Source organism: Chrysemys picta, chromosome 19 (assembly GCF_011386835.1).
Source record: "Chrysemys picta bellii isolate R12L10 chromosome 19, ASM1138683v2, whole genome shotgun sequence".
Taxonomy (NCBI): Eukaryota; Metazoa; Chordata; order Testudines; family Emydidae; genus Chrysemys; species Chrysemys picta.
In genome coordinates this window covers 21,332,894-21,360,310 of record NC_088809.1, presented here as the reverse complement: position 1 = coordinate 21,360,310, position 27,417 = coordinate 21,332,894, and the positions used below count along the sequence as shown (strand labels likewise).

General features: G+C 57.0%; 1 protein-coding gene across 1 annotated transcript in view; it reads left to right on the top strand.

Moving 5' to 3' along the window:
- The first annotated feature begins 1,491 nt into the window (after window positions 1-1,491).
- The window catches only part of TMEM132E (transmembrane protein 132E), a 227,061-nt gene continuing 201,135 nt past the window's right edge, over window positions 1,492-27,417 (top strand). The window contains exon 1 of the mRNA XM_005309829.5: window positions 1,492-2,523. Within this exon, the coding sequence (XP_005309886.2) occupies window positions 2,469-2,523 (55 nt within the window). The 5' untranslated portion in view covers window positions 1,492-2,468. The remainder of the gene's footprint in view (window positions 2,524-27,417) is intronic.

Sequence of the window (27,417 nt, the reverse complement as noted above, 5' to 3'; positions counted from 1 at the left end):
TGCGTTTGTGTTGCTCAGTCGAAGGGAGCAGATATTGGGGGGGAGAGGAATAGCTCAGTGGTTTGCACATTGGCCTGCTAAACCCAGGGTTATGAGTTCAATCCTTGAGGGGGGCCACTTAGGGATCTAGGGCAAAATCAGTACTTGGTCCTGCTAGTGAAGGCAGGGAGCTAGACTCAATGACCTTAAAGGTCCCTTCCAGCTCTAGGAGATGGGATATCTCCATTAATTATTATTATTATATTCCCAGCTGGGCAGAAGTCATGGGCTCCTAATGCCACAGGGTATTTATACACACCTCTCAATGCACCAGGGCATGGGAAGGGAAGATGTATGCACCCCCCTACATGCCTGCACATGTGAGCACACACATACACACACATGATGCACCACAAGGCGGTCTCCTCTCCAGCCACCCCGTTTCAAGGCCTTTTGTCGTTGCGGCCCAACAATACACAAAAATGAGGGTGGGTGTGACCAGCGCCATTGGACACAATGCTAGATCCTTGGGTTTGGCTGAGCTACGCTTTGCACAGGACCCGAGCGCGGAGGCAGAGATGGTGTCACGCCAACCCCTGACCCTGGAGGCCCAACCTAGGGGAGTCTTAGGGCAGCTCTAACGGTAGCCAGCTGCTCACAGTCCCTGGGGATTGTTTTGCCGATCCAGGATCATGGGGTCACCCAGCAAAGCCCTCCAGACTCCCCCTCTCATCTCCTACACCAGCAACCAGGGGCATCAAGCCAGCTCCAGCAGCCAGCCCTTTGCAAAGCGGCTAGAACCGGGCCCTAGCTGCCCATGTGGCCTGTGTAGCGCCTGGGCGGCCTGCAAACACCGGGGCCAGAGACCAATCCCACGGGAAGAAACAAGGCACAAGCCAGAATGAGCCTGTGCGATGAAGGCAAAGCCTTTCCGCGGGGTGGGGGGATCCCAGCTGTTCTACTCCACCCCTGGAGGGCGCGAGCGAGTGCACGGCGCGGGGAAGGCGCCCAGGGGCCCATGCACGGTCTGCAGCCTGCCCCGGGCACGGCGCGCCCCCGCCTCTCCGTTGGGTGCTGCTGGAGTTGCAGCAGGGAGGACATGCCCCGCAGTGCTCCGGGGCCCGTGCACACAATGGCAGCTAACCCCCCCCCCCGAAATGTGTGTGTGTGGGGGGTGGGGGGGTAAATGCCCTGCAGCGCCCGGGGCCCTGCACACAATGGCAGCTAACCCCCCCCCGAAATGTGTGTGTGTGTGTGTGTGGGGGTAAATGCCCTGCAGCGCCCGGGGCCCTGCACACGGTGCATCCTCCGCACGGGCAGCAGCCCCGTGCCAGACCCCGGGGAGCGGGCGGCTCGCCTGCCTCGCGCCCCGGGCTTTGCAACGCAGCCCGGCGCGCGCCGGGGCTGGGATCGCAGCGCGGAGACCTGGAGGGGGGAGGCGGCTCCGGGGAAACCACGTGATCGGGGAAACCTGGAGAGGAGGGGGGAGCGGGGAGATGCGGGGGGGGGGGGGGGGGGGGTGTTGCTCTGCCGTTGAATCGCCTCGCAGGCTCCGGAGAGCGGCTCGTCCTCGCCGTGGAGCTGCCGGAGAGCGGATCCGGAGGTTGCAACTGCTGGGGGCCCCTCCCTGAGCCCCCCCTTTGCATTGGGGGAATCGCCCCCCCCCCCCGCATCGCCTCGCCTGCACCGCACACACCAGCTGCCGCCCGCTTTGCACCGCCACCGCCGCGGCTCCCGCGCCCCGAGGGACGGACCCGCCCGGGGCGAGCTTTGGATTTTGCATCGCCGGGAAAGTTGGAGCGCGGCGGGCAGCGCGCGCATTGCGGGGCAGGGGGGGCCCAGCGATTCCCCCCCCCCCCCGCCCCTGCGGAGCCCGGCGCTGCCTCCCCGCACCGCGGCCGGGGGAGGCGCAGGAGGACCGAGGACCGGGCGGAGAGCGGGGCTTGCCCGGCTCGCTCCGCCGGAGGCTGCCGCCCGCCTCCCCAAACTTCGCCCCGGAACTTCGCCAGGCCGGATGGATCCATGAGCGGCGTCGGCTGCTTGCTCCTGCCCCTGGCCGCGGGCTCGGCTCGGCGAGCTCGGAGCCCGCCGGGGCGCACGGGCAGAGTTCGCGCCCTGGCACTGGAATAACCCCCCGGAGATTTCGCTGTTCCGGCCGGGGGGGGCACCTAGCAGATCGGGGGTGGGGGGGATACACGTGCCCGCACCTCTCGGACCCTCCTGCCTGTGGGGGTGGAGGTGCCCCCTTTGCTAAGTGGGTCCCGCTCCTCCTGCGGTAGGGCTTTGCACCCTTGGGTGCCCGGGGCTCAGGGCGCCCTGCGGGGGTGGGAGGGAGGCGCCGGGGGGTGGCGAGAGGAGCCCAGGGCAGTAGCCGCCCGTGGTGGCCCCTTCCCCCCTGAGCTGGGCGCCCCGGCCGGACCGCACGTGCCTGGATTTGTTTGTCCCCCACCGCGGGGGTGGATCCCGCACCTCGCACCGCACCGACCGCCATGGCCCCGGGACCCGCCGCCCTGCTCTGCTGCCTCGGCGCGCTGCTGGCCCACGGTAAGAGCTCGCCCGCGCGGGGTCGGCGGGGTGGGGGGCTCTCTGTGCGCCCGGCACCCTCCCGGTTCGCCCAGTGCCAGGGAAAGGGGCTTCCTGCACCCCCTGTCCGCCCTCCCCCGAGCTCCGTTGCACCCGTCTGTGCCTCCCTGCACCCCTCTGCCCTCCCTCCCTTGCAGCCCCCCTGAACCCCACTGCCCCTCCACTCCTCCCCTGCACCCCTCTGTGCCTCCCTGCATCCCCTTTCCTGCAGTTCCCCGCCCATCCTTCCTCCAGCCCCCCAAACCCCACTGCCCCTCCACTCCTCCGCTGCACCCCTCTATGCCTCCCTGCATCCCCTTCCCTGCACCCCCTGATCTCCCTCCCTTCCAGCCCCCCTGAACCCCACTGCCCCTCCACTCCTCCCCTGCACCCCTCTGTGCCTCCCTGCATCCCCTTCCCTGCACCCCCTGCCCGCCCTTCCCTCCAGCCCCCCGAACCCGGCTGCCCCTCCACTCCTCCGCTGCACCCCGCTGTGCCTCCCTGCACCCCCTGACCTCCCTCCCTTCCAGCCCCCCTGAACCCCACTGCCCCTCCACTCCTCTGCTGCACCCCTCAATGCCTCCTTGCACCCCCTTTCCTGCAGTTCCCCGCCCATCCTTCCTCCAGCCCCCCAAACCCCACTGCCCCTCCACTCCTCCGCTGCACCCCTCTATGCCTCCCTGCATCCCCTTCCCTGCACCTCCTGATCTCCCTTCCTTCCAGCTCCCAGAACCCCACTGCACCTCCTCTCCTCTGCTGCACCCCTCTGTGCCTACCTGCACCCCCTTCCCTACACCCCCGTGCCCGCCCGCTCTCCCCTCCAGCCCCCCGAACCCGGCTGCTCCTCCGCTGCACCCCGCTGTGTCTCCCTGCACCCCCTACCTGTCCTCCCCTCTAGCCCCCGAACCCCACTGCCCCTTCCAATCCTCCGCCGTCCCCCGTGCCCCCCTGGTTAGGGGAAGGGGCTGCTTTCATTCCGCTCTGCCGCCGCCCCCAGCCTGTTGCCCCCATCCCTGCCCCTCGCTCCGCCTCGTCCCATCTCCTCCTGCCCCCCAGGAAAAGGGCAAGGATTAGAGTTGAGCCCGGACTTAATAAAATGACAGATTGCGCTTCTAATGTGGGGCTCCCAGGGCTGCACGGAGGTGGGGGGAGAGCGGGGGGGGGGGTTTTAAAAATATATATAAACTGTCCATGTCTCCCGCTTTCTTAATACAGCGATGGATTTAGGATAAAGATCAAAGTCTTTATCTGCTATTATCTCACAGCTTTATCCAACAGACCAATGCAATCAAATGCACAATTTTTGCAGCCAGGGCTGACCATGCCCGGGCTTGGGCTGGTAGCTAAGCGATGTTGCTCCCGGTTTGGGGGGTGTGTGTGTGTGTGTGACTGATTGTTGGCTTTTTTCTGTTTGTTTTTTTTTTGATACCTCGTGCCTCTAGATGTCTGTCCCCTCTCCCCCTCCTCCCCCTTTCTGCAGTCTTATGAAAAAACCTCTTAGTTGTTCACTTTCCCTGAGTTGCATTCAAATCGCTCCCTTAACCCTATAATTTATTGAAGCTGTGTGCATGACATGCTGTGAAATCATTTGCTGCCATTAGGGATTAGGGTACCTGCTGGTGTGGTGCCCTTTTGCTGAGCAAGGTAACAGGCAACAGGGGAGTGGCTGGCTGCGCTATTGCGAGGTGCTGAACACCCCCCCGCCCCGGTTTAGTTTGGTTTGGTAAGGATGCGGTGGGTGCAGGCACTCCCGGTGCAAGGGCTGTTCTCCCTGCTGCGGTTTTGGGTGGGTGGAAGGGCTGGATTTATTTATTAGCGCTGTTATTATTAGCCTGGCTAATGCGGGGCCCCCAGGGCACAGCACCGTCTGGAGGACGCGTGCTCCGCGCCCACGCTTCCAGGGCACCCTGGATGGTCGCTGCCATGCTCATCTGGTCGCTCTTTGGCCATAATGGCCCCCCTCCCCACCACCCCCCGACGCGTGGAATGAAATTGTGCCCTGAGAGCCTTTCCCCGCCGTTTATGAACGGTGTCCCTGGAGCCCTGGCTCGCCGTGGTGCCCGCTGCTTGTGCCTGGCAAGCAGGGAAGGAGTCGGTGCTGACGAAACGGGGTTCAGAGGTGCCTTTGTGGTGCACTTGAGGCTCTAGGAGTTGTTGACTAATGGAAAAGGGACTTAAAAAAACCCAGCTTCAGTGGAAACACTCCCCCCCCCCCCCCTTCTCTGTTCCACTAGAAGGCAGGGATGCTGATTATAAATAAGCAGATATTTCAACAACTTCTTTGAACCAAGTCAATTAGTAGAAATAAAGGGACTAGATGCGTTAACCAGCTGTGCCGAGTGTTCTCGCCGTCCTTTCCCTACAGAGCCGTACAAATCCTTCATGTGCAGAACAAGGGTTTATCCTGGGTGCTGAGAGCAGTAACTTTATTTAGCATCCCTTAAGTGCCTTGAATGCTTTCCCCATTGTCTTCCAGACAAGTTGCTTGGAAGTTTTATTTCCCCGGCTGTGTTTTGCTTGGCTAAGTCTTGATCTTTAGGAACAACAGGTAACAGTCTTTGCAATCCACGTGATTGACAGCTGGCAGGCTTGTGAGTCGGGGAAGATATGGTCTGGTTTTTTTCCCCTACTGCTTTATCAGATTTGGGTGTCTGGATAATCATTTTTCCAAAAGGTGGTGAGGACAATCAGGTGTCCCATTTGTTGGTGGTTGGACGGTAGCAATACAGGGAAACTCATTACAAAAGCGATGAATAATAAATTACTATGTAGGATTAAAAGGCTCCAAACGGAAGCGACATATTCCCTGTCTTTAGCCACGTTTCCAGTCAGCACGCTGTCTCTTTCCCTTGATTGCGAGCAGATGGTGAGTTAGAACCGATGACCCGAAAACCTGGGCAAAAACTTCAGCTGTGGGCAGGTAATAAGGAACGTGGACCCAACACATATTGGCGATGCTAATTAATGTCTGTGGCAGTGATTTGAAGAGGGGGAAAGTGGTGTTGGGTAATTAATCTACCTTGAAATTTAAAGCTGGGATTGTGGTCTGATTTCGCATGCTCCTTCTTTAGTAAGATGTGTCTCGAAAAATAAGCTGTGGGTTTTGTTTGTTGTTACTGCATATAGAGAGAGCTTGAAAAAAAACCCAAGCCAAACCCTCTGTTGGTGTAGATCGGTGCAGTGCCATTGAAGTCAGTGGAGTTGTGCCAGTTTACGCCAGCAGAGAATTTGGCCTCCAGTCTGTAGCTCTGAGGAGCAGGTTGCTAAATGCACCGCAGTCATTAGATATGCATCTACTTGATAGGCAGGAGAAGGGAAGGGGCCGTGTGGGGAAAAAGGACTTCTTCCCCCATCCCATTCAAGGTTGCATTGTGTCATGTTATGTGAGCACAGGTACCAGGCGCTGAGGATGGGCGGTATCTCATAGGGGTGAGCCCATGGAAATCAGTTGGAAAGTCCCCATTTGGCTTCGGCGTCAGACCCTTGTAGAGCACAGATTACCACGGATGTCACTGAGCGTCACCTGCACTCCTTCCACAAGCCAATAAAGGTCAGGTCACAGCATCGCTTCCGAGCTTTAGGTGTTTATTGTTTGACAAAAGTTAATACCTACAGAAATCCCCGCTTCCCCCCTGGTTTTCCCCAAGTCCCTGGTGCAAGCGCTGGAGAACCAGAAAGTCCAACTGATTAGAAACAATGAGTGAAACCCCCGTTCCTCAGGCCAAACCCTGTGAAGTGCAAGGTAAACAAACAGCATCAAAGGTGAAAAACAATGTCAGTGTTTTTAAGATCCACAGGGGTTCTTTGTAACTGAGGTCAGGAATTTCAGTGGCGAGTCTGTGTATATTTGGTGTCTCTTCATATATGAGCAGCGTAATAATAAGCTTTATCTGATCGATCTGTGTATCCGTCAGCACCTAACACTGCGGTATCGGAGCATCTCGACAATCAAAATGTGGGGCTTTCAGCCAACCTCCTTGCCCCCTAAAATGTCCCACAGTAAAAGCAGGAAGTTGGGAACATTAGAACCAGGCGATACCATTAAACCCTGACCTGCGAAGTGCGGGGCAGGTCCCACACGTAGGGGCTGAGGACATGGGATGGGATGCAGAGCGGAGCATCCCTGCTCGAGGGAGGGACGTGTGAGCACAGTGTCTCGGCCGGCAGTGATCAGGGGCCATGGTTGATCTGTATGGAGGGCGAAGGCTTTTGTGACCCTCGCTAGGCAAGTCCTGGAATGGCCCTTGTTGCTGCTGTTGGGTGGGTGTCTGCACTGCACAGTGTGCACAGGCCCTGCATGTCCGGCAGCGGAGGAGGGTGTGTTGCTCTGGTGCCGGGAAATCCAGTTGCCAGCATTGATAGGACATGGAAATCGTCACACTGCATCCCTAGAGCAGTTGGTCTAGATGGGGGGCTAGCAGTAGATCGGATCCTAGCCCCCAGGGTTCAGCCTTGCCAAGCTGTCGGGAAAGCTCCCAGCCTGGGTGCTAAGCCTACTTACCGTGCCGCGATGGTAAACGAGCCAGCCATGTTTTAAGAGCCTGTTAAAATTGCTCATCCCCGGTGTGCAGGCTGGGAGGATTTTCCAAGCCGCACGTGAGCCTTGGCCTTCTGCCCCCGACTTTCATTACCAGACAGCATTGCGCCTCCTTCACCTGCCTGCAACCCGGCCTCTTTCCAAGGGGGTGCAGCAAACTCCCTGCGACCAGACATGCTGACACACAGGTGCACTAAGCAAACCTATTTGTCCAGCAACGCCTCACTGGTAGAGCCTGCTCTGGGCCCCCAGGGTATGCGGAGACCCCCATCCACTTCACCAGACTGCGAATCGGGCCTTCAGTGACTTGCAATACGTCGGAAGCTGCCAGGGTCCGATCCTGCACCAGTGGGAGGGGTGCCATGCGCAGGATCGGGGCCCACCTGCGGTCTAGAGTGCTGAGTTGCCTTGTGAGTCGTTGCCCAGTCGTGCTCTGTCCTCTGATGGACAAATGAAGGTCTCAGCACCTGCACTGGCTTTTGGCTTCCGGCGAGCTGGGGAATGCAGGTGCCGAATGCTCGTAATTTATAAGCCCTTTCTCGCCAATTACTTGCATTTGCTGCCAAGGTCAGTTTGCGGCTAATCAGGGCCCTTCTCCTCTCTTCCTTTTTTAATTTAATGCCTTAGTAACAACTTGACACCCTTCCCCCCTCCCCCTTTCCTACTCTGCAGCCTTTGAACAATTTGGCTTTGATAAGCAAATGGGCTGTTTTGAGACCGGCTTTCGCAAATGTCTTACCACAGAGCCAGCAGCCCTGGAGACCCTGGGTAAGATCAGCTCTTTGTGTCTCCATCCAGAACAAGGGTTTGGAGTGAGGCCATGTGGCTGCAAACCCCGGAGGTGCAGGAGTCGGAGGGGTAAAGCTGCCCAAACCATTTAAAGGAAGCTGAAAAGCCCAGGAAAGCCTTGTTCAATGGGGAGCTGTAGGAATCCTGGAAGGTGTCGTTGGCTTGGCAGGATTGGGGCCCGGCTCTCATAGAATCATAGAATCATAGAATATCAGAGTTGGAAGGGACCTCAAGAGGTCATCTAGTCCAACCCCCTGCTCAAAGCAGGACCAATTCCCAGCTAAATCATCCCAGCCAGGGCTTTGTCAAGCCGGGCCTTAAAAACCTCCAAGGAAGGTTCTCTAGGAGAATGTGGAGCTCAAAAGGGCACAGAGATGAGTTGTCTCAAAGGGGGCAGAACCCCCTGAACATGTGATGAGATCATTGGTGAAGTGTGGGGTACTTAGCCACTATGGGGCAATCCCTGGCCTCTCCATTGACTAATACTGTGCACTGACACGGAAGGGAGCGTTGGACTGGGAGTGAGGACTCCTTTCCCATCTGCCAGTGACTCGCTGCGTGACCAGTCACTTGGCGGTCGCGTGCCTCAGTTTCCCCCTTTGTAATATCTACCCACCTCTGGAGACTGCCCGAGCTGAAAGGCGCAGGACACAGACGAAACATTCCTAGCGCCTGACCTGTAGCTAAACGCATCCCAGGGTTTCAGCTTCTGTTACTGCCGCTCGCTTGCCCTCAGGAGAGCAAGTAAATGATAAAACATTTAAGGTTGCAGCCGTCCTACGAAAGGTAACTAATTAGAGCAAAGTGATTCCAGCATAATACATACTCTGGCCCTGTTTGGCTCCCGTCTTGCTTGGCACTGCCGCTCCATTGTGTCTGGGGCCCTCTGGTGGAGGTTTTATTGGTGTTTCAGAGACTCTGTATTGATCAGAGCCCCGGCGTCAATCGATGGAGCCAGATACATGAAGGCTGCTTAGTGCCAGAGGGGGTGGGGTCTGCCATGGAGGGCACCCTTCATCCCCAGCAGTCTCCTCCTTCACTGGGGCCGTGGGCGGGAGCAAGGGAGAGGGTCCGGCTGGGGTGCGTTAAATGCTCCACCCTTTATTTCATTATCTGTTAGCTTGGCGGGCAGAGGCTATCCAAGTATGGGAAGTCAACAGGTGGTGCAGCCTGATGGAGAGCAGGTGGGACTCTCCTCCTCCAGGACTGGGGGACGGGGAGGGTGGCTGTGACCCCCCCTCGGGCTGTTGGAAGAGCAGCAGCTCCCCCAGGCTGAGGGCCCTTGCTCTGCCCCCGCTCCTCCGCCCCATGCTCTGGCGGGGGTGGTGGCCGATCTCTTTGCTCTCCCCCTCCCGACTCAGTCGCGCTGTGTGGGGAGGGTGTGGGCCCGGTGCCAGTGTGGGTTGGATGTCGTCCTAGCCCTGTGGGCACACAGGCAGCAGCAGGCCTGGCAGACCGTCCCAGGGTAGGTTTAAGACCACGCCACAGACTGGGGGATCCCCCTTGGCTGCCAGTTCTGGGGGCCTCTTAAACCAGCTCTGCTTGTCATGAGTTATCCACAGACTCCCATGCCTGGCGCCATCGTCCCAGCAAGCTGCTACTGGGCTGGGTGTGTGGGGAGGTGTTGGGTTTGATTCCCTATTTGCAACCCCAGGGTCTCATCAGAAGCCCAGCGGTGCCGTTGGGCTTCGGCTCGGCCCCGTGGCTCCGGTCCTGGCTTTGATCTAGCAGGGTGCTGGCGTGGCCTGCGTGAAATAACCTGACCTGCTAGTTTTGCCAAAGTTTCATAGAATATCAGGGCTGGAAGGGACCTCAGGAGGTCATCTAGTCCACCCCCCTGCTCAAAGCAGGACCAATCCCCAACTGGTCCTCTCAAGGATTGAACTCACAACCCTGGGTTTAGCAGGCCAAAGCGGGAGCATTGTAGAGCAGGGGCTGTCAGTGGCGAATGGAAACAGCCCCCATATTTCACCCCCCCTGCAGCTCGCCTTTAAGACATTACACGTCCCTCCTCCCTCCTTCAGTTTCCTGCCTCCCGAGAGCATTTCGGAGCAGGGGAGCTGATTTAGAGCCTGGCCCGTTAGAAAAGGGGAGAGAGACTTGCATGGAGGTTGTTTGTAGGCGTCACTGGCTGGGAAAATGCACCTTTTCCTCTCCCAGATGCGACGAGCTGACGGTGCTGCTGACTGCACGGAGCAGCACCGTGAATTTTTAAGACCAGTAGATGGAGATATGCTATAAACTTGGTGGCTGGCTGCCGAAATTTCAGCTTGATTTTTTTTTTATTTCTATATTGATACCATCCCAGGCAGCTAATCTTTAGGAGCTGACAGTTTAGCATTAGTTACAGCACAAGGCAGAAATCTCCTCCTCTGCGCACATACAGCCTCCGCTCTGCTGAAAGTTTCCAACCCCGGAAAGCCAGACGGATCAAGGTTAGGTGGCTGCTGCCGGCGTGCCTAACCCAGCCGCGCTGCGGATGCTGCCTCTTTCCAGTAAAGGCATTTTCGTATACAGCTTGTTACGCACGAAGCGGTCAGGGGACATGTGCATCTATCATTAAGCAAACAAAGCATCCATCACTTGACACCAGCTAACAGGCATTTGCAGTCGGGTTTCAGAAAGCAGGGTTGGAACCCTGCACCTTTAGCACTTCAGCTAAAGGAGTTACTCTGTTACCCGGTAGCAGTAATAGGCTTTTATCCTGTCATGTGGACCAGTCACTAGGCAGGGACAAAGACCATGCCAGTGCGGCTTACACCGGCCCAGTTAGATTGCCTTTCTGGTGGCTCCAGTGGGTGCTGGATCAGAGCCAGCGACAGCACGTCTGCGTGATGAATGCCCTTGGAAACCTACGCCCATGTGCCAGTTCCCATTGACCTCCAGAGGGCTGATCCATCCACGCGGGGCCAAACAGCCCTTGCCCCCCATTCCCTGATCCGTGCTGGAAGGAACTGCAGGGAGGGGAGACAGGTCGCAGCCGGTGAGCAAACCCCTGAGACCTAGTGCTGGCCAGTGCCAGGGGATGGGCAGGTTAGCCAGATGTGGGGCGGGAGCTAGGTTCAGTGGACCACGTGAGGCTTTTCAGGGCAGTCAGCAGGAGGCCCGTCTAGATAAGGGAGGGCTGTGGCGGAAGGAGCGTGGGAAGGATTCTAGTGGGGATGGATTGGAAGGAGGTGGGGGAGGGCGCTGGGCTGGCCGGTAGTGGGGGGGCAGCCCCATACTTGAGTGAGAGGGGGTGACAGCGAGGGGAGTGGAAGATCTGGAGAACAAGAGGGAACAGGAGAGGAGAGGAGGGGGGGATACAGGCGGCGTCCGGGGAGCATGGGGAGCCTAGAGTTAGTAGTCACCTATCCTGATGGCCGACACACGGAGACAGGGGCCCGTTCGCTGGTGTTAAATGCTGGATCGATCGTTTGCTCACATATGCCAGTGAGGTGATTGGCGTGTTCTTGGGTGTGCGCCCGCCTCTGTGTGCGTGCACGGACCTCGTGTGTGTCCATGCGTGTGCGCGCTGTGGCTGGAGGGGGACGATGGGTCAGCCTCCCGCACCACAGCTCAGAGGCGGCTGGTACCGCTTGGAAGGTCCTGGGAGGCCCGCAGGAGGGAGCTGGGTTCTGTTTACAGGGGTGGGTGCTTCTGTGACAGTGCACCTGGGTTTGGTAGGGGAGGGCTCAGCTTATGAGAGAAGCTGGGGGTGTTGCATGCGGTGGGGGGGCTAGGGCCGCCCTGAGAAGACTGTCAGGGGTTGTGCCATGTAGGAGGAGGTCCCCAGGCTGGCGCTCTCCCCAGTGGGTGCGTCCCTGCTCCACTCCTGACCCCACAGCCTCGAAAATCCCTCTGATCTCCTGAAGCTTGGGCCCAAATTGACCAGTGGCAGGTGCGCAATGGTGTGTGCGTCTCTGCAGGGATTGCCACGGCGGGAGCTGGGCCAGCTGCCAGGACATCACCGCCATGCCCTTGGCTGCAGGAAGATCGCTGCGCTCTGCAGGGCAGAGAGCTCTCTGGAACGCGCGAGGCCAGTGGAGGGGACCAGTTCCCTGCTCCCCTTTGGCGTAAATCAGGAGGGACCCCACCAAAACCAGGGGAGTGATGCTGGGGAGGGGCAGAGGGACGCGTGTGCGAGATCAGTCATGTTCACCACGGAGAGTGGGGTCGCTGGGTAGGACACGCGTGGTCACTAAGCATTGACGGGCAGCCTGCGAGTGGTGCTCAGCACGGGGTTAGCTCCCCAGTGGCAGCTCCTCTCTCCCTGGGGACGCTGAGACGGGAGCGGGTGGGATCGGACGTGGGGTGCACACAGCATGGCTGGAGCGTGTTCTTGGCTTAGCTGCGCTGGTAGGGGGCGTGCTGCAGCCAGAATCCACAGGAGGGATTGGAGCTGACTCAGCCAGAATTCCTAGTGATGGATTCTCGTCTGGTTCGTATCCCCTGCCCATCACCACTGTATCTGAGCGCCTCGCCTAGGCAGTGCACAACAGCACATCACCCTTGAGGGACGGGCACAGAGAATTTACCCGCTTTTGGCACCCAGCGACTTGCACTCTGCCCCATCTTTATGCACCCCACGCTGCAGTCGGGCTCTATAGTTATAGGAATTGCTTCGTCCACCACTGAAATGCAGCTGCCTCTGGAGTGGAGCGTGGCAGCTACGTCACAGCGCACAGCAACGCTTATGGGGGAGTTTAGGGCAGGCAGTGTAGGAGAAGCCCATTGGAGCGGCTAGGGGGCATTTAAGGAAGGGCAGATTTAATCAGCTGGGTTGGAATTTGGCCAGGACATGGGAGTTGGCCCCCTAACTTGTGCAGAGAGCCCCTGGCGTTCCACGCAGCTCAGCTGGGGACTGGAGTGTACAAAGCGCCCTGCCCACCCCATGTTAAATGGCAAGGCTGACAGGCGGCCGACCCTGCCCTAATCCAACCCTATGGCCACGGAGGATCTGATTAGCCCCAAGGCGCCCCCTCCAGGCGGGGCTGGGGAATGGGGGGGGGCTAGTGATGACAGTCCAGCAAACGTGCAAGCCAGTTACTGCTGGTTCTCACCAGCCTGTCCCTTGTGAGGAGCCAGGTACCTTGGGCCGGGTGGGTTTGACTCAAGGGCGGGTAGCACCCCCAGCACGGTTGGCGGGTGACCCCGCTGCGTGTGGGATGCTGCCTCTGTGACTCTGCCCTCGTGGGCCTGTTGAGTCGGCCGGCAGGGCTGGTGGGGGCAGGGGCGCCGTCTCTGCCCACTGCAGGGGGCATTTAAAGCCAGTGCTGTAGCTCCAGCAGCCAGGCTTTGTCAGGATGCGGCCGTGGGAAGGAGCAGGGTCACATCCCCACTCCCTCTGGGTTGGCTTGATGCAGCTGGTGACACTCTCAACTCCCCTCTTGGCACTCACAGGGGAGTGCAGGGTGGCGTCGGCGTTGGGGACTCTCCCTGACTCCCCGGCACCCATGGGGGGAGGGTCACAATGTGACCCGTCAACAGCAAACACCATCTAGCTATTTATTAGGTGTATTACGGTAACACCCCTAATAGCCGCAGTCATCTACCAGCACCTCGCTGTACTGGGCGTGGTACATTGTTTATTAGGTGTATTACGGTAGCCCATAACATCGCTAATCGTGGACCAGCACGACATTGTGCTAGGCACTGTACTTTCTTTATTAGGTGTATTACGGTAGCACCTAACAGCTGCAGTCGGGGCCCAGCACCCCATTCTGCGAGAACCCAGAACAAAGAGTCCCCGCCCCAGAGACCTTACAGCCCCCCTGCCCCCCCCCCCTGAGCCTGATTCTCCTCTGAACGCCACCACTGCTCCATCGGCCCTTGTGAAGCTGCTCCTGCTTTGTGTCAGATCACAGGGCGAGGGATGGGCCCCCCCATTGCCCTAGCGGGGGGGCTGGCGGCTGCGCAGCCCCCGTGCCGCCCAGGGCTGTTCCCGTTTGCCGGCGCCCGTCGTCAGAGCGACTCGGTGCAGAGAGCCCTGCCGGCGGAATGGTTTCATTAGCCGGGGAAACGGGCTGTGAAAGGGACGTGCTTTCCAATCCCGACATTTCAAACAAACGGAGGGTTTTAATAGGAGATTAATGATCCCCTCCCAAGCGCGGCGGTATTACCTTCTTAATGTTCAAATTGAAAAAACAAACCCAGAGCGCCGCTGCTCCCCGGGCTACTAATTAATAACGGTAACGAAGCTTTTCTGCTAAGGGCTGGGAGGACTTTGGGCTTCCCCCCCCCCCTGTGTCTGTTACCCCACCTGTGGCACACGTGGGATAAGCCCGACAGCCAACGAGAGTTGAGAAGTGTCAATGTATGCGTGCAAAGCGCTCGGAGGCCTTGAATGAAAGCGGTAACGCAGGTGCGAAGTCCTAGGATGCGTTAATTCCTGGGCATGGACTTTCAGTGCTTTCCCGAATCAAGTGGGTGTTCTTATTCTCATGTTACAGATGGGGAAACTGAGGCACAGAGGGGTTCTCATAGTCATCCAGCAGGTCAGTAGCAGAGCAGGGAATAGACGTTCAGTCTCAGCCCATCCCGGTGTACTGGCCCATACTCCCTTTGCACCTCCTCCCTTTACTTGCATATTTGGGAGTGGGAATGTGACAGTTGGTTTCACTTGGACATCATTGGGCTGGCTCTATGCCAGCACTTACCCTGTGGAGGGGAGGGGAAAGGGATCCACGTGTGGTGAATGGGTCAGGAGGGGATCCACACAGTAGCGAATGGGGAGAGAGGGAGATCCAGATGCTGGCGAATGGGAGGAAAGAACTGAATCTCTATTAACATAACATGGGATAAGAGGGAAGGTCCTCTCATGGATTGGTAACTGGTTAAAAGGTAGGAAACAAAGGGTAGGAATAAATGGTCAGTTTTCAGAATGGAAAGAGGTAAATACTGGTGTCCCCCAGGGGTCTGTACTGGGCCCAGTCCTATTCAACACATTCATAAATGATCTGGAAAAAGGGGTAAACAGTGAGGTGGCAAAATTTGCAGACGATACAAAATTACAAGGACTGTCAATTAATCGCAGTTAACTCAAGCGATTAACACAGAACAAATTAACTAAATTAAAAAAATAGTCACAATTTAATCACAATTTTATTTGCACTGTTAAACAATAATAGAAACCAATTTAAATGTATTATAAATATTTTTGGATGGTTTTCTACATTTTCAAATATTGATTTCGATTACAACACAGAATACAAAGTGTACACTGCTCACTTTATATTTATTTCTTATTACAAATATTTGCACTGTGAAAAAGATAAAGAAAAGAAATAGTATTTTTTCAATTCACCTCATACAAGTACTGTAGTGCAATCTTTATCATGAAAGTGCAACTTAAGAAATGTAGAATTTTTTTTACAGAACTGTGTTAAAAAACAAAACAATGTAACACTTTAGAGCCTGCAAGTCCACTCAGTCCTACTTCTTGTTCAGCCAATCGCTCAGACAAACAAGTTTGCTTACCTTTACGGGAGATAATGCTGCTCACTTCTTATGTATAAAGTCACCTGAAAGTGAGAACAGGCATTGTTGTAGCTGGCATTGCAAGGTATTTACATGCTAGATATGCTAAACGTTTGCATGCCCCTTCATGCTTCGACCACCATTCCCGAGGGCATGCTTTCATGATGAATTTAAATTGGTATTCTGTTATCGTTTAGCCATGCAATTAATCACGACTATTTTTTAAATTTAATTGTGATTATTTTTTTTAGTCATTTGACACCCCAAAAAATGACTCAAGATAGTTAAGTCCAAAGCTGACTGTGAAGAGTTACAAAGGGATCTCATCTAACTGGGTGACAAAATGGCAAATGAAATTCAGTGTTGATAAGTGCAAAGTAATGCACATTGAAAAACACAATCCCAACTATACATATAAAGTGCTGGGGTCTAAGGTAGGTGTTACCACTCAAGAGAGAGATCTTGGAGTCATTGTGGAGAGTTCTCTGAAAACATCCACTCAACGTGCAGCGGCAGTCAAAAAAGCAAACAGAATGCTGGGAATCCTTAAGAAAGGGATAGAAAATAGGACAGAAAAGATCATCGTGCCGCTATATAAATCCATGGTACGCCCACACCTTCAATACTGTGGGTAGTTCTGGTTGCCCCATCTCAAAAAAGATATAATTATAAACTGGAAAAGGTACTGAGAAGGGCAACAAAAATGATTAGGGGTCTGGAACAGCTTCCGAATGAGGAGAGATTAAAAAGACCGGGACTGTTCAGCTTGGAAAAGAGACGACTGAGGGGATCTGGCAGAGGTTTATAAAATCACAAATAGTGCAGAGGAAGTGAGTAAGGAAGTGTTATTTACCCCTTCACATAACAGGAACTCTAGGGGTCACCCAATGAAATGAACAGGCAGCAGGTTTAAAACAAACAAGAGGAAGTATTTCTTCACACAACACACTGTCAACCTGTGGAACTCCTTGCAGGGGACGTTGTGAAGGCCAAGACTATAAGGGGGTTCAAAAAAGAACTAGATAAGTTCCTGGAGGACAGGTCTATCAATGACTATTAGCCAAATGGTCAGAGATGCAACCTCATGCTCTGGGTGTCCATGGACCTCTCTGACTGCCAGAAGTTGGGCTTGGACGACGGGGGATGGATCACTAATTAAATGGCCCTGTTCTGTTCATTCCCTTTGAAGCACCTGGCATTGGCCACTGTCGGTAGACAGGACCCTGGGCTAGGTGGCCCTTTGGTCTGACCCGGTACGGCCGTTCTTATGGAACACGGCCCCCCGCCAGCCTGCAGGACCCCATTAGCAATGAGGCTGGCAGTGCCGGGGTGGGGAAGCGCTCTCCAGGATGGAGGAGTGAGGCAGGTTCCCCTGCAGCAGCACAGCGCTCTGCTTTCCAGCCCACACCCTCTTGGGCAGACCCGGCTCTTTAGGACGGCACAGCGCGCGGTTTATTTTTGTCCGGGCGGCGCAGCCAGCCCCGCAGTGAAACGTGCCGTTAAGCAGGAGGGAGCAGTGCGGGGTGTGGGGGACGCCGGTGGGAGCCGCATCGCGTCGTTCGGGCAGGACATGGGGATTGCGGCGGCAAAGCATGTGACTTTTGGGGTGCCGGGGCGTCCTGCTTCTTTCCCACATTCACTATGAAGGTGCTTGTACACGTCCAACGGACGAGCGGGTCGCACTCGCCGGGGTGGCTACTGAGCAGGTGGGGGGGCGAGTCAGACTGTGATATGCTCACGTTCCATCCTGGCCTGCAGCAGCCTGGTCCGGGTTCTAGGCCCAGCAAGGGCCAGTAGTGACAATGCAAGAACTAGGCTCGAGTTCCCGAACAAGCCAAGGTGGGTTTCTCACTCAGAGCACCGCAGAGAAAAGCTCGGGCCCTCCTCGCTCCCTGCAGCGTGGAGTTCCTCCGTCCCAGCCCGTTTGAACCCCGCCGAGGCCTGGGTGCATGCGCTCTCCGTAGGCCGTGCAGCGTTGGCCGGCGCGTTCCAGGCATGGAGCTAGGAGTGTGGATTCAGGGCCCCCCGGGAGGTGCCGATTCCCCTCTAAGTGCACTCCTGTTGGTCTAGGGATCCAATAGGCGCACGCTTGAGCCAGCCTTGGCTGTGTGGGAGCCGTGCGTGGGGAGCTGCAGATAGACACAAACCTGCGCTTTTCTCCGGCGCAAGGTACGTCCGTCTTCAGCCACGAGAAACGGCACTGGGCTCGGCTGATTTGCGCCAGCTGAGGATTCGGCCCGTCAGTTTGGAAACGAAGCCAGTCTAGACAGACACCGTAAAGCCGGCAGAGCAGCAAACCTCTTCCTGTGAACGGGGGTTCTCCTGGAGCTTTAGCCGGCTTGTGGCCTGCATGAAATCCCCTGCCAGCGGTAGAGCCGACTCCCGGGCCCCCTTTTCTATTACTGTGCTGCCCACAGCAGGATTTCAGGGGGCGCTGGCTCTCGGCCGATGAGGCCGTGTACGTCCCAAACATGGCGCTGGAGCTAATTAGCCGGCCGGGCGCTAATTAGAACTCCAAAGCCCAGGATGACTTTGGTGTGGTCTCACAGCCGGCGCACGCCAACTCGCTGGTGTGAGCAGACAGCGCTCCCGTCCTTTACCCAGCCACTGAGACGCTCACGGGCGGACAGAGGCAGGCTGGGTTTTGTCATTAACGGGACAGGCATCCTCTTTCCGTGTCCCTGTGCTGGTCTCTGCTCTCTGGCAGGGGATAGGCGCTCGCTACCTGCGCCCTGCCAGTGCCCGCTGCAGCGCGGCGTCTTGTCGCTTCCCATGTCCCTTTGCACTTGCAGCAGCTGAGTGCACCCATGAATCACTCCCGACAGGACAGGGGGGCGCTTGGCCCGCAGGGAGCCGGCCGTACCCACCAGACAGCTGGGGGTGCAAACGTGACGCGGGCCGGTCTGGGAATGGCATTGTCTGGGTCCAGCAGGGCGATGAGCTCCTCCGACGCTGTTACCGAACAGCCGGGCAGAAGGCCTGTTGGCACCGCATGGGTCAGCGCTCGCTCGTGGGCGGCAGGTGGCACGGCGGGATTGGACCGCTCGCGCTGACGTGACTCCGTGCGCTGCAGGGGAGTTACCCCTGGTTCTCTCCAGCGCCAGGCAAGCCCTTTCACTTTAACACGTGTTGTGTTACCAGGCGAGAGACAGGCCCTGCCCTGCAGAGCTCGCAGTGTAGGCAGGCCAGCTGGCCCCAATGTGGGAGGGAAAAGGAGTCTCCCTGATCTTGGGTCGGCCGGGGAGGAAGGCTGTCCTTCACCATCACCTCCTGCTGGTGCCTCAGCACAAGCTTCCCTCAAACCCGACCGTTCTGTTCCCGTCAGCCCGTGGGAGAGCGCAGCCGGGAAATGGCATAGAGCCCCTCCTCTCGCTTGGCTCCCCTTCTTGTTCCAGCAGAGTGGGGGGCAGACGAAGGGGCAGCTCTGCTCACGACAGAGCACCAGCAAGGCCAGGGAGGCAGAGCCTGTATCCCGCTGCGATTGGCTGGGCAGGCGGGTAGGTAGCGGGGTAGATCGTACAATGGGTGGATTGGGAGCGTGCAATAGATGGATAGATAAGAGTTGGACGGATGGATCGATGGGTGGGTGGGTGGATGGATAGATAGAGGAGAATAGGATGGATAGACAGAGGGAAGAGCGCATTTTCTCTTACCACTTGCTCTCAGGCAGCGACTGTGACGGCCCTCCCCATGTCTGCAAACAGCTGTTCTCAGCCCTTGGGATCGGGGTGGCTGGCCCAGGGGTCACGCAGATCCAGGGGGTGGGGCGGGGAGGAAATCCCGCCAGAACCCCCGGCAGCAACGTGTCTCTGTCCTTGCTTCCCTTCCCCCCGCCTTTGTGCGCGGGGCTGATTACGAAAGGGAAGCATCGGGGAGTTGCTGTTCCATTCGCCGGTTCTGCCCCTGGGGTGACACAGCACAAAGGAATAAACAGTGGACAGACCCCGCAGATCGCCCCTCTCCTGCAGCGGCCGCCCAGGGAGGGAGAGAAAATAACCAGCCTGCGCTGGGCCCGTCGCTCGCTCACTAGCTGCCGAGCTCCGGCTCCGTTAAAGTCTGTGGAATTGGTGCCCACCCATGGCCTGGCTCCTGGGGTCTCCCCACACCACTCTCCGTCTCCTGCAGCCAGGAACGCACGGTCTCCATCGCAGGAGCCACGCTTGGGACAGTCCCCTGGCAATCCCGCCCCGTGGGCCACGCATCCCTGTGCCAGCTCCATGGAGGACACGGGTCTGGTGCAGCCTCCAGCTTCAGGGCCTGCTCCATTGGCTCGCATGGGGGGGCCTGCTGTTCCCCGGGGGGCGTATTTGGAAGCAGGGACCAGATCCCAGCAGGTGGAAACGGGCGCAGCCCCATTTAGGTCTGGTGGTTTACGCTCCCTGGGATCTCGCCCCTCGGAAGCCGGCGAGGTGGCAGAGAGGGAGAAAATGCAGAGGAGAGGACGAAGGCCAGAGCCTTAGGGGATGTCAACGGCGAGGGAGGGAGATGGCGTGGCCAGTGAGGCAGGGAGCATGTGAGAAACAGAGGCCTTCCCCCCCCCCCCCCCCCCGGCTTTCACTGTGTCTGCCAGGGCCACGGCTCTGCCAGTGCTCCCCGTTCCTTAGGCACCGCTCTGGAGGGGAGAACGTCCAGCCCCACCTGTGGGTGCTGCTGAGCCCTAGGAAATCCGGGGTGAATGACGCCCCGCTCTGTTAAGCCAAAGGCAGAACTCCTGTTGGCTTGTGGGGAGCCAGGAATTGCCCCCGGGGGCGGCATTGCCGCCACGTTGGTTTTCCTGCATTCATGTACGGCGCCGCTGGTGTTTCCGGGCGCAGCAGTGAGCACTGCCCCGCTCACATGCTGCTCGGAGCCCAGCCGAAGGCGGGTACCAGGGGGGCGGCGCCATCCCTGGCTTTCGGCGTGTGCTATGCCCGGGGCAGTGGAGACTTTGCCTGGTTCAGCCCTCGGGGCGTTGGTTCAGAGCCGGTGCATACGGGTCCTGGGCAGGGAAGTCGCAGGAACCTTTTCGGAAACGTGGCCTTGTGAGCGGGACAGGAGCCCCCCATGTTTCCTGGGGCAAGGGTGCGAGTACCAGCCCAGCCCTGGGGGAGCAGAGGAGGGCGTATCTTTGCTGGGCAGACTTAGCCCACTACAGAGTGGGGGCGTTTTCCCTGCGCTGCGACGGCTGGTCCTGGTACAGCAGGGGCAACCCGGACTCTCCCCGGCCTCCCTCAGGGGCCGCTCGGCTAGCCAAAGAGCTTCCTGTCCATAAGGCTCAGAGCCCGCCCCCGCCGCTTCTGTTAACCCCCGTGGCTCAGCCGGCAGCTTGGCAGTGCCAGGGAGAGGCCTCCTCAGGCCGCCATCTCTGCCGTTCCCCTTTGTGTGAGAGCGGCAGAAATTCCTGACTGCTGCCCATCCCGGTGCCGTGCATTGCAGAGTGATTCTCAGCCAGGTGGGGGGACAGGGCTGGGCTGGAGCGATTGCTCTGCTGTCCCGCCTGGGGTACCAGTAAGGAAGTGCCTTTCGTCTCTTACTCCCCACCCCCATGCTCGTTTTAATTTGCCTGGGCTGTTATCCTGGATGCAGGAAAACCCTGCCTCTCTCTGCTCTGCCAAGCCAGCTGTGAGAAGGCCGGGCGGGGAAGCATTTAAGGGAAGGAGAAGATCACAGGAATGAGAAGCGGTGTGTTCGAAATACGCCAGGCGATGATTTTGTCCCGAGAGCCTTGAATCCTAATGCAGGTTTAAACTCTCGGCTGAATTGTTGCTTGCCACTGAGTTCATTTTTGCATCCTAGCAACAAGTAGGCCCTTTTAAAGATAAAGTGCACATCAGAGCAGTGGGTTTGTTCCCTATGAATTTAAAGATGCGTTAGGCTCCTTGATTTCCTCGGCAGGAACAATGTTCTCATGAGTGTGTGCGCACGTTCCCCTCCCTGACAAGCATGCAAAGCTGATCCGTCCACGGCCGAGTTCTCAGAACAGTAATGTTCTTCTCTCTCTATTGAGCCCTGATGTATTAGAAGGTAAAACTCCTGTGAAAGGTGCGCTAGTAATGTTCAAAGCCGGCCGGCAATGCAGGTACTGCCACCAGGCTGCATGGTGATTCATCTCAGAGACATCTCATTAATTTAGCAAATGCTGCCTGAAAGGAAGAGAGCGTCGGCCACCCAAACTGTTCACACAAATAAAATCCATATCAGACGCCGCTCACCTTTCCGAGGCGGCTTTGCCTTCCCCTCCCCTCTCCTCTGAAATGTGCGTGGATATAGGTGAGTAAGCAAAGGTGCACTCACACACAAACACACAGTGACACATCTATGATCATACAGTGCATCACTCTGTTCCTAGGATCTCAACAAAGTTCACCTCCGCTCATTAAAGGTGACATGCTAAACAATTGGGTTTGAGCTCTTATTTTTTTCTTCTTTATGGTGGATAATTGTTTTTTTAATTGTTTCTTTCTTGTTTTTCACTTTAGACATACCCGGTCTTAGCTTCCCTGTTTCTGCTGGTGGGCTCCAGAGGGAGTTTTCTAATCCCGCAAACCAAAGGAGCATGACCACTGAATATTTAGCAAAGAGAGCTTTTCTCCCTACAGTGTGTTCGGCATTTGAGTGAAATGGGTGCCAACCAGAACAACCGACCTCCTCCCCATGCACCTGTTTCAAGCAGCCTGACCAAAACCCCCTTCCTTCCTCCCTTGATCACTCAGGTTTCATATCCTTGGTACTTGTGAGAAAGCTGTGCAAATCTGTGATCACACTGAGCGTACTGTGCACGTCTTAGTATACTTCTCTGTCACCCTGTTTGGACTGTAAGTTCTCTGGGGCACAGACTGTGGGTGATAGTTTTGCTTCTCTGGCACAGTAGGACGCTACAACAAGAGACAGGTTTCAGTGTGGTAGCCATGTTAGTCTGTATCAGCAAAAACAACGAGGAGTCCTTGTGGCACCTTAGAGATTAACAAATGTTTTTGAGCAGAAGCTTTCGTGGGCTAGAACCCACTTCATCAGATGACTTCATTAGACTGACCTCCCACTTGGTAAGACAACTCCCATCTTTTCATGTGCTGTGTATATACCTGTTAGTCTCTAAGGTGCCACTAAGGACCATCCCAAACCGCCCCACCATCCGCTCCAATGCAAGGCATTTCTTTACAGCGCCTTCTCTGATATACACACACAGCAACGTGTGTGTGTGTATTATTAAAAAGCCCTCTTGATCGGGCACACTTCTCACCCTTGGGAGAGGACAAGGGAACAAATATGTGATGGGTGTTAGTCATGTCTCGTAATGCACCACTGGAAGGTGCTGTGATACTGTGGTGGTGAACGTGGTATAATGACCTGCACAGAACAGAATAGCACGGGAGTGACACTTGAGGTACGTCTGTACAGCCCCAGCAAAAGTAGGGCCCAGCTGATAATGGTCTTTCAGCACTACCACGAGAGAAACGTTAAATAATAATAAACCGACCTCGTCAACCCAGTAGTTCTGTCGTCACCCATAGAGCCAGCCACGAAAAAAAAAGGGTGGACAAGATCTGCATTTCTAATGTAAAAGCAAATCAAACCCCACAGGGCTTTAACAACAACTACCCTTTATTCATCAGAAAGAAGCCAAAAGGAACGTGCCCTGTATTTGGTTCCGAGCACAGGTCCCCGTTTGAAGGATGTGCTGACCTCAGGATAGCCGTATAGGTTTGGTTGAGGGCACAGGCCTGGGCGTCAGGACACCTGGGTTCTATTCCTGACCTTCTCTTTAGCTTTGGTCACTTCATTTCTCCGTGCCTCTGTTTCCCCACCCACTTTTTGTCTGTGTAGACTGTAGGCTCTCTGGGGTGGGGCCAATCTCTCATCATGTGTTTGGACAGCGCCTAGCACCAGGGGGCCCTGGTCTCGTTTGTGGCCCCTAAGCCCTACCGAAATGCATTACCTAGGGAGGTGGTGGAGTCTCCTTCCTTGGAGGTTTTTAAGTCCCGGCTTGACAAAGCCCTGGCTGGGATGATTTAGTTGGGAATTGGTCCTGCTTTGAGCAGGGGGTTGGACTAGATGACCTCTTGAGGTCCCTTCCAACCCTGATATTCTATGATTTTATGAAATAGAACCAGTACAAACAATAACTTCCAGGTGGTGCCCAACTGAAGGGGTGGGGCAGGAACCACGCTTGCGTCAATCCCGAGAGCAGCAGCGATGTATAAAAACAACCCCAAGGGCCAGGTGTTTTCTGCATAAACCAACCAGCCTCTGCAGCCCGGACCCGCAACCTGAGAGCGACTGACACAGCCGTGAAAGTGGATTTCATGGCCCGAGGGGAGAGAAACGCAGCAGGAAACGCGTTGCCGGAGATGAGACCGGGGATTTTAATACGGAAAAGGGGGCAGTAGTAACAGGGGCGAAGAAGTTTGTTCACAGGCAACATAAGGGGCCAGTTCCTCAGCTGGTGGAGTTGGTATCTCCGCTGACGTCAATGGAGTGACGAGAGGTTCCACCAACAGAGGATTCAGTTGGGGACTTTTAGGTCCCTTTGATTGAGCCTCACAGGAGGGTCGGTGTGACCCCCGTTTTAGAAGTGGGCCAGGTGGAATCCTGGGCCGGTGATGAATGAAGTTGGACACAGGCAGGCCTGGTGGTTCTGTCTGGCTCTGACCAGCTGATCAGTGTTACCCATAGGCCGGGTCTGCTGCCTGTGCTACAAGGCAGGTTCTACAGATGGGGAAACCGAGGCACCGAGCTAAGTGACTCGCCCCAGATCAGCGGCAGAGCTAGGAAATAGAACCCCAGCCTCCTGACTTCCCCTCGTCTATCCCCGGGCCTGAGCTCACGCTCTGGTTTAGAGAGCACTGGGCGAACCTGCTTGCCGTGCTGTCGCGGGGCTGGACGACGCTGTCTGATCGTGGCGCCTGTCTCTGCGGAGTGCGGCGCTTTTGCTCCCCCTGGGACAGCTCTGCAAACGTTATCAAGGCAGGGACTGCTGGGGAGGGAGTTCTCCCGCTGTTGGAGTGGGGCTTGATCGGACGGAGGTTGGGGGCGGGAGCTGGCGGCTTGGCCTGGCTCTCGAATGCAGAGATTTTGTTTCCGGCTCCTGCTGTAACTTAACTCCCTGGTAGAACACGTGCGGCGCTAGCCACAGCCACATCTGGGACTGGCTGGATCCCAGGGAGACATCAGAGAGCGGAAGTGTGAGACGTGGGGTTCCTTTGATTCTGCAGCGGGGATGCCATCGGGATGCCCAGGGGACTGCACAGCCTGCTGGGCAGCCGCTGCAAAGGAGGAGTGGTGCTGGTGGGACGCTGCGGGGAGGAGAAGCAGCAGCCCTGGTGGAAACGGTTTGAGTGCTGGAGCGGCGGGGGGAGGGATATAGGCTATTGCTTGGTGGAAGAAGGTGAGGACTTGTGCGTGTCTGTATCTAGAGAGATGGAACCTCATTAAGAATGGGCCTGATCCTGCAGAATGGACCTGATCCTGCAGCTCCACTGATGTCTCGCTTACTGGCTGCTGGATCTGGCCCCAGATACCCAGGCCTGTTGTGCCTGCCCCCTTGCAGGTGCAGAAGAAGGGGAGGGTGCAGAGAGCTCGGGGCGGGGCTGAGCCGTAGAAGCAGGGAGCAGCCCCGTCACCCCAAAGCGGGAGGGGAAGAGGTAGAGGATAGTCCCCTGCCGCCAATGGAGCTGGGCACTGGGGCGCAGGCCTGGCGGGTGCTGGCATGCAGTGGCTCCGTGCCGCGGGGGGTGCTCTGGGAGGCATGAAGCTGTGGGGAGCTCCTGAGCCGCCCCCCCTCGCACAGCTGCCCTCGAGGGCTGCGGCCTGCTCTCGGCGCTAGGGATGCACAGGGGCTGCTGAGGGCAGTGTGTGTAACAGCACTGCGGTCCCCTCTCCAGCAGCAGACCGAGGGGAGGGGGACGGGCTGGGATCAGCTGGAGTCTGTGAGGCCGCTTATGTCAGGAGGGCGAGATTCTGCTGCTGTGCCCCTGGGGTTCTGGGGGGCCGCTGCTCGGGGCCTGGAGCCGGGTCCATTGTTGAGCCAGGAGTCACTGCTGCAGGGGAAACTTGGCCCCGGCCGCATAGGGGTGGGTTCGCTGCTGCGGTCCCCGAGGAGAGGAGAGGACCCCTGCCAGGCACCTAGATCCTAAGCTCATGTCCTGGTGCCGCAGGCTGTACTTTGGCTGGCACTTCCATTTGGGGCCCATTCAGGAGCGGAGTCCCAGTTCGCTGAGCCCCACACGGGTTAGGACTCTGCTTCTCTTCTGTTCGGGTGGTCCTGGCTTTGAACATGCAGAGGCAAAGTGGGGATTTCCCAGAATTGCCCTGGCTACGCTCCCCACACTCTGAGCCCTCTCAGGGGACGTCGGCACTGCATGGTGATCTCCCAATGCACTCCTGCTCTAGGGCTAAGGACGCTCGGTCTCCATGGCCCTTCCAGGATTTAGTCCATCTGCTGAGACACCCAGCAAAGGGGCATCTAGATCATGCTGCTTGTGGTGGTTTTTCTGGTGAGGCTACTAGTTCATTCCCTGGGAATTGGACTGAGACACGCCTGGCCCCCCACTCACTTCGTCTCCTGGAAGGGAGCGGCCGTTCATTTGGAGAACGAGAATCTCCAGAGTTACAAGGATAAATAAATACACAATAAACGAGAGCTCGGGGCGGGATCAAAACCCTCATGCTTCAGGGCATGAGCTGACCTCTAGTGACTGGTGGTCAGGAGGAAACTGTCCTTGGGATAGATTACCCCATCACTGCCTCCTGCGGGGGTCTGACATCTTCCTCTGCAGCATCTGCTGCAGCCCACTGTTAGAGGCAGGCTACAGGGCTAGATGGCCCCTTGCGATCCCTCAATTGCCATGTTCACACGGCCCACCAGGTGGTAATAGGTTTGGCTCATCGCTACGGAGCTGGGCTGCATTTGCCCTTGTAGGGAAAGGCTCCGTCAGAAAGCCCCCGACTCTGACAGCCTCCCCAGATTGGAGCTTTCTGCTCTGTTGGGAGCTGGGATTCAGTGCATCGTTTTCCAGACAGACTCGTCATTATGGCATCAATCCCCCCATCTCCATTCTTGTCACAAATAAACTGCTCGCTGGCTGCTCGGCAGACAGGCCCCGTTCCCCTCGGGTAGCTCTCTCACGTCCTCGGCAACGTTGCAAGCCCGGCTTTGGGGACATTTCAGTCCGTGGCCATCTGTACTCCTGTGAGACGCAGAACTGCAGCCAGTTCACATTAATCTTAGACTCCGTACTGGTGCATGCTTCCTCGGAGCCGTGCCCCTGTTGACTCAGAAGCACTAGTGTGTCAGAGCCCTGTCATTCTCCTCGGGGGGCTGGAGCTGGCGATGGGCAGAGGCCGTTCTGAGTTTGTCTAGCTGGAAGCTGAAGGAATTCAGGCTGGAAATAAGGCGTAAATTTGAAACAGTGAGAAGTCGTGAAGCGCTGGAGCCGTTTATCAAGGCTCGTGGTGGGGTCTCCGGGGATGTTCTTCTAAAAGCCCTGCCCTAGGAGTTGTTTGCGGGGCATTCTCTGGCTTTTGTGGTACAGGAGGGAAGACTAGATGATCACCATGGTCCCATGCGGCCTTGGAATCTATGAAAAGGATCTTGCCCCCATCACAGTGATCAGCTGGAAACCAAGGGACAGGTCAAGCAGCAGCAAGGAACGCGAAAAAGTTAAACTGATCGGGGAGGGCGCTTGCTTTCAGAGGTCACAGTTGGAGAGATTTAGATACAACAGGCCAGACCCAGCTGGTGTCAATCAGCATCGCTCCACTGGAGACAATGGGCCAGATCCCTGGCTGGGGTAAATCAGCCTGACTCTTTTGACGCGGCTCTGATTTACCCCCGCCGAGGAGCTGGCCCAGTGTTTTCCTGTCACTTTTTAAAAAGCAGCTACTGCCGAACCGAAGCGTGTGGGTGGGGGAGAAATAGCTGCCGTTTAGGTACGAGTCACACGACCACACCTGCACAAAGGCACATGGGATGTGTGTGTGCAGCATGAAGGGCCGCATCCGTTGTGCCCCAGCTGCCCGGTTTGCACGCGCAGCTGCCCGGTTTGCACGCACAACGTGGCCTCATCCCCACAAATCTTTGTCCCGCCAGGCTGTGCTGTCCCGCTGCAGGGCCA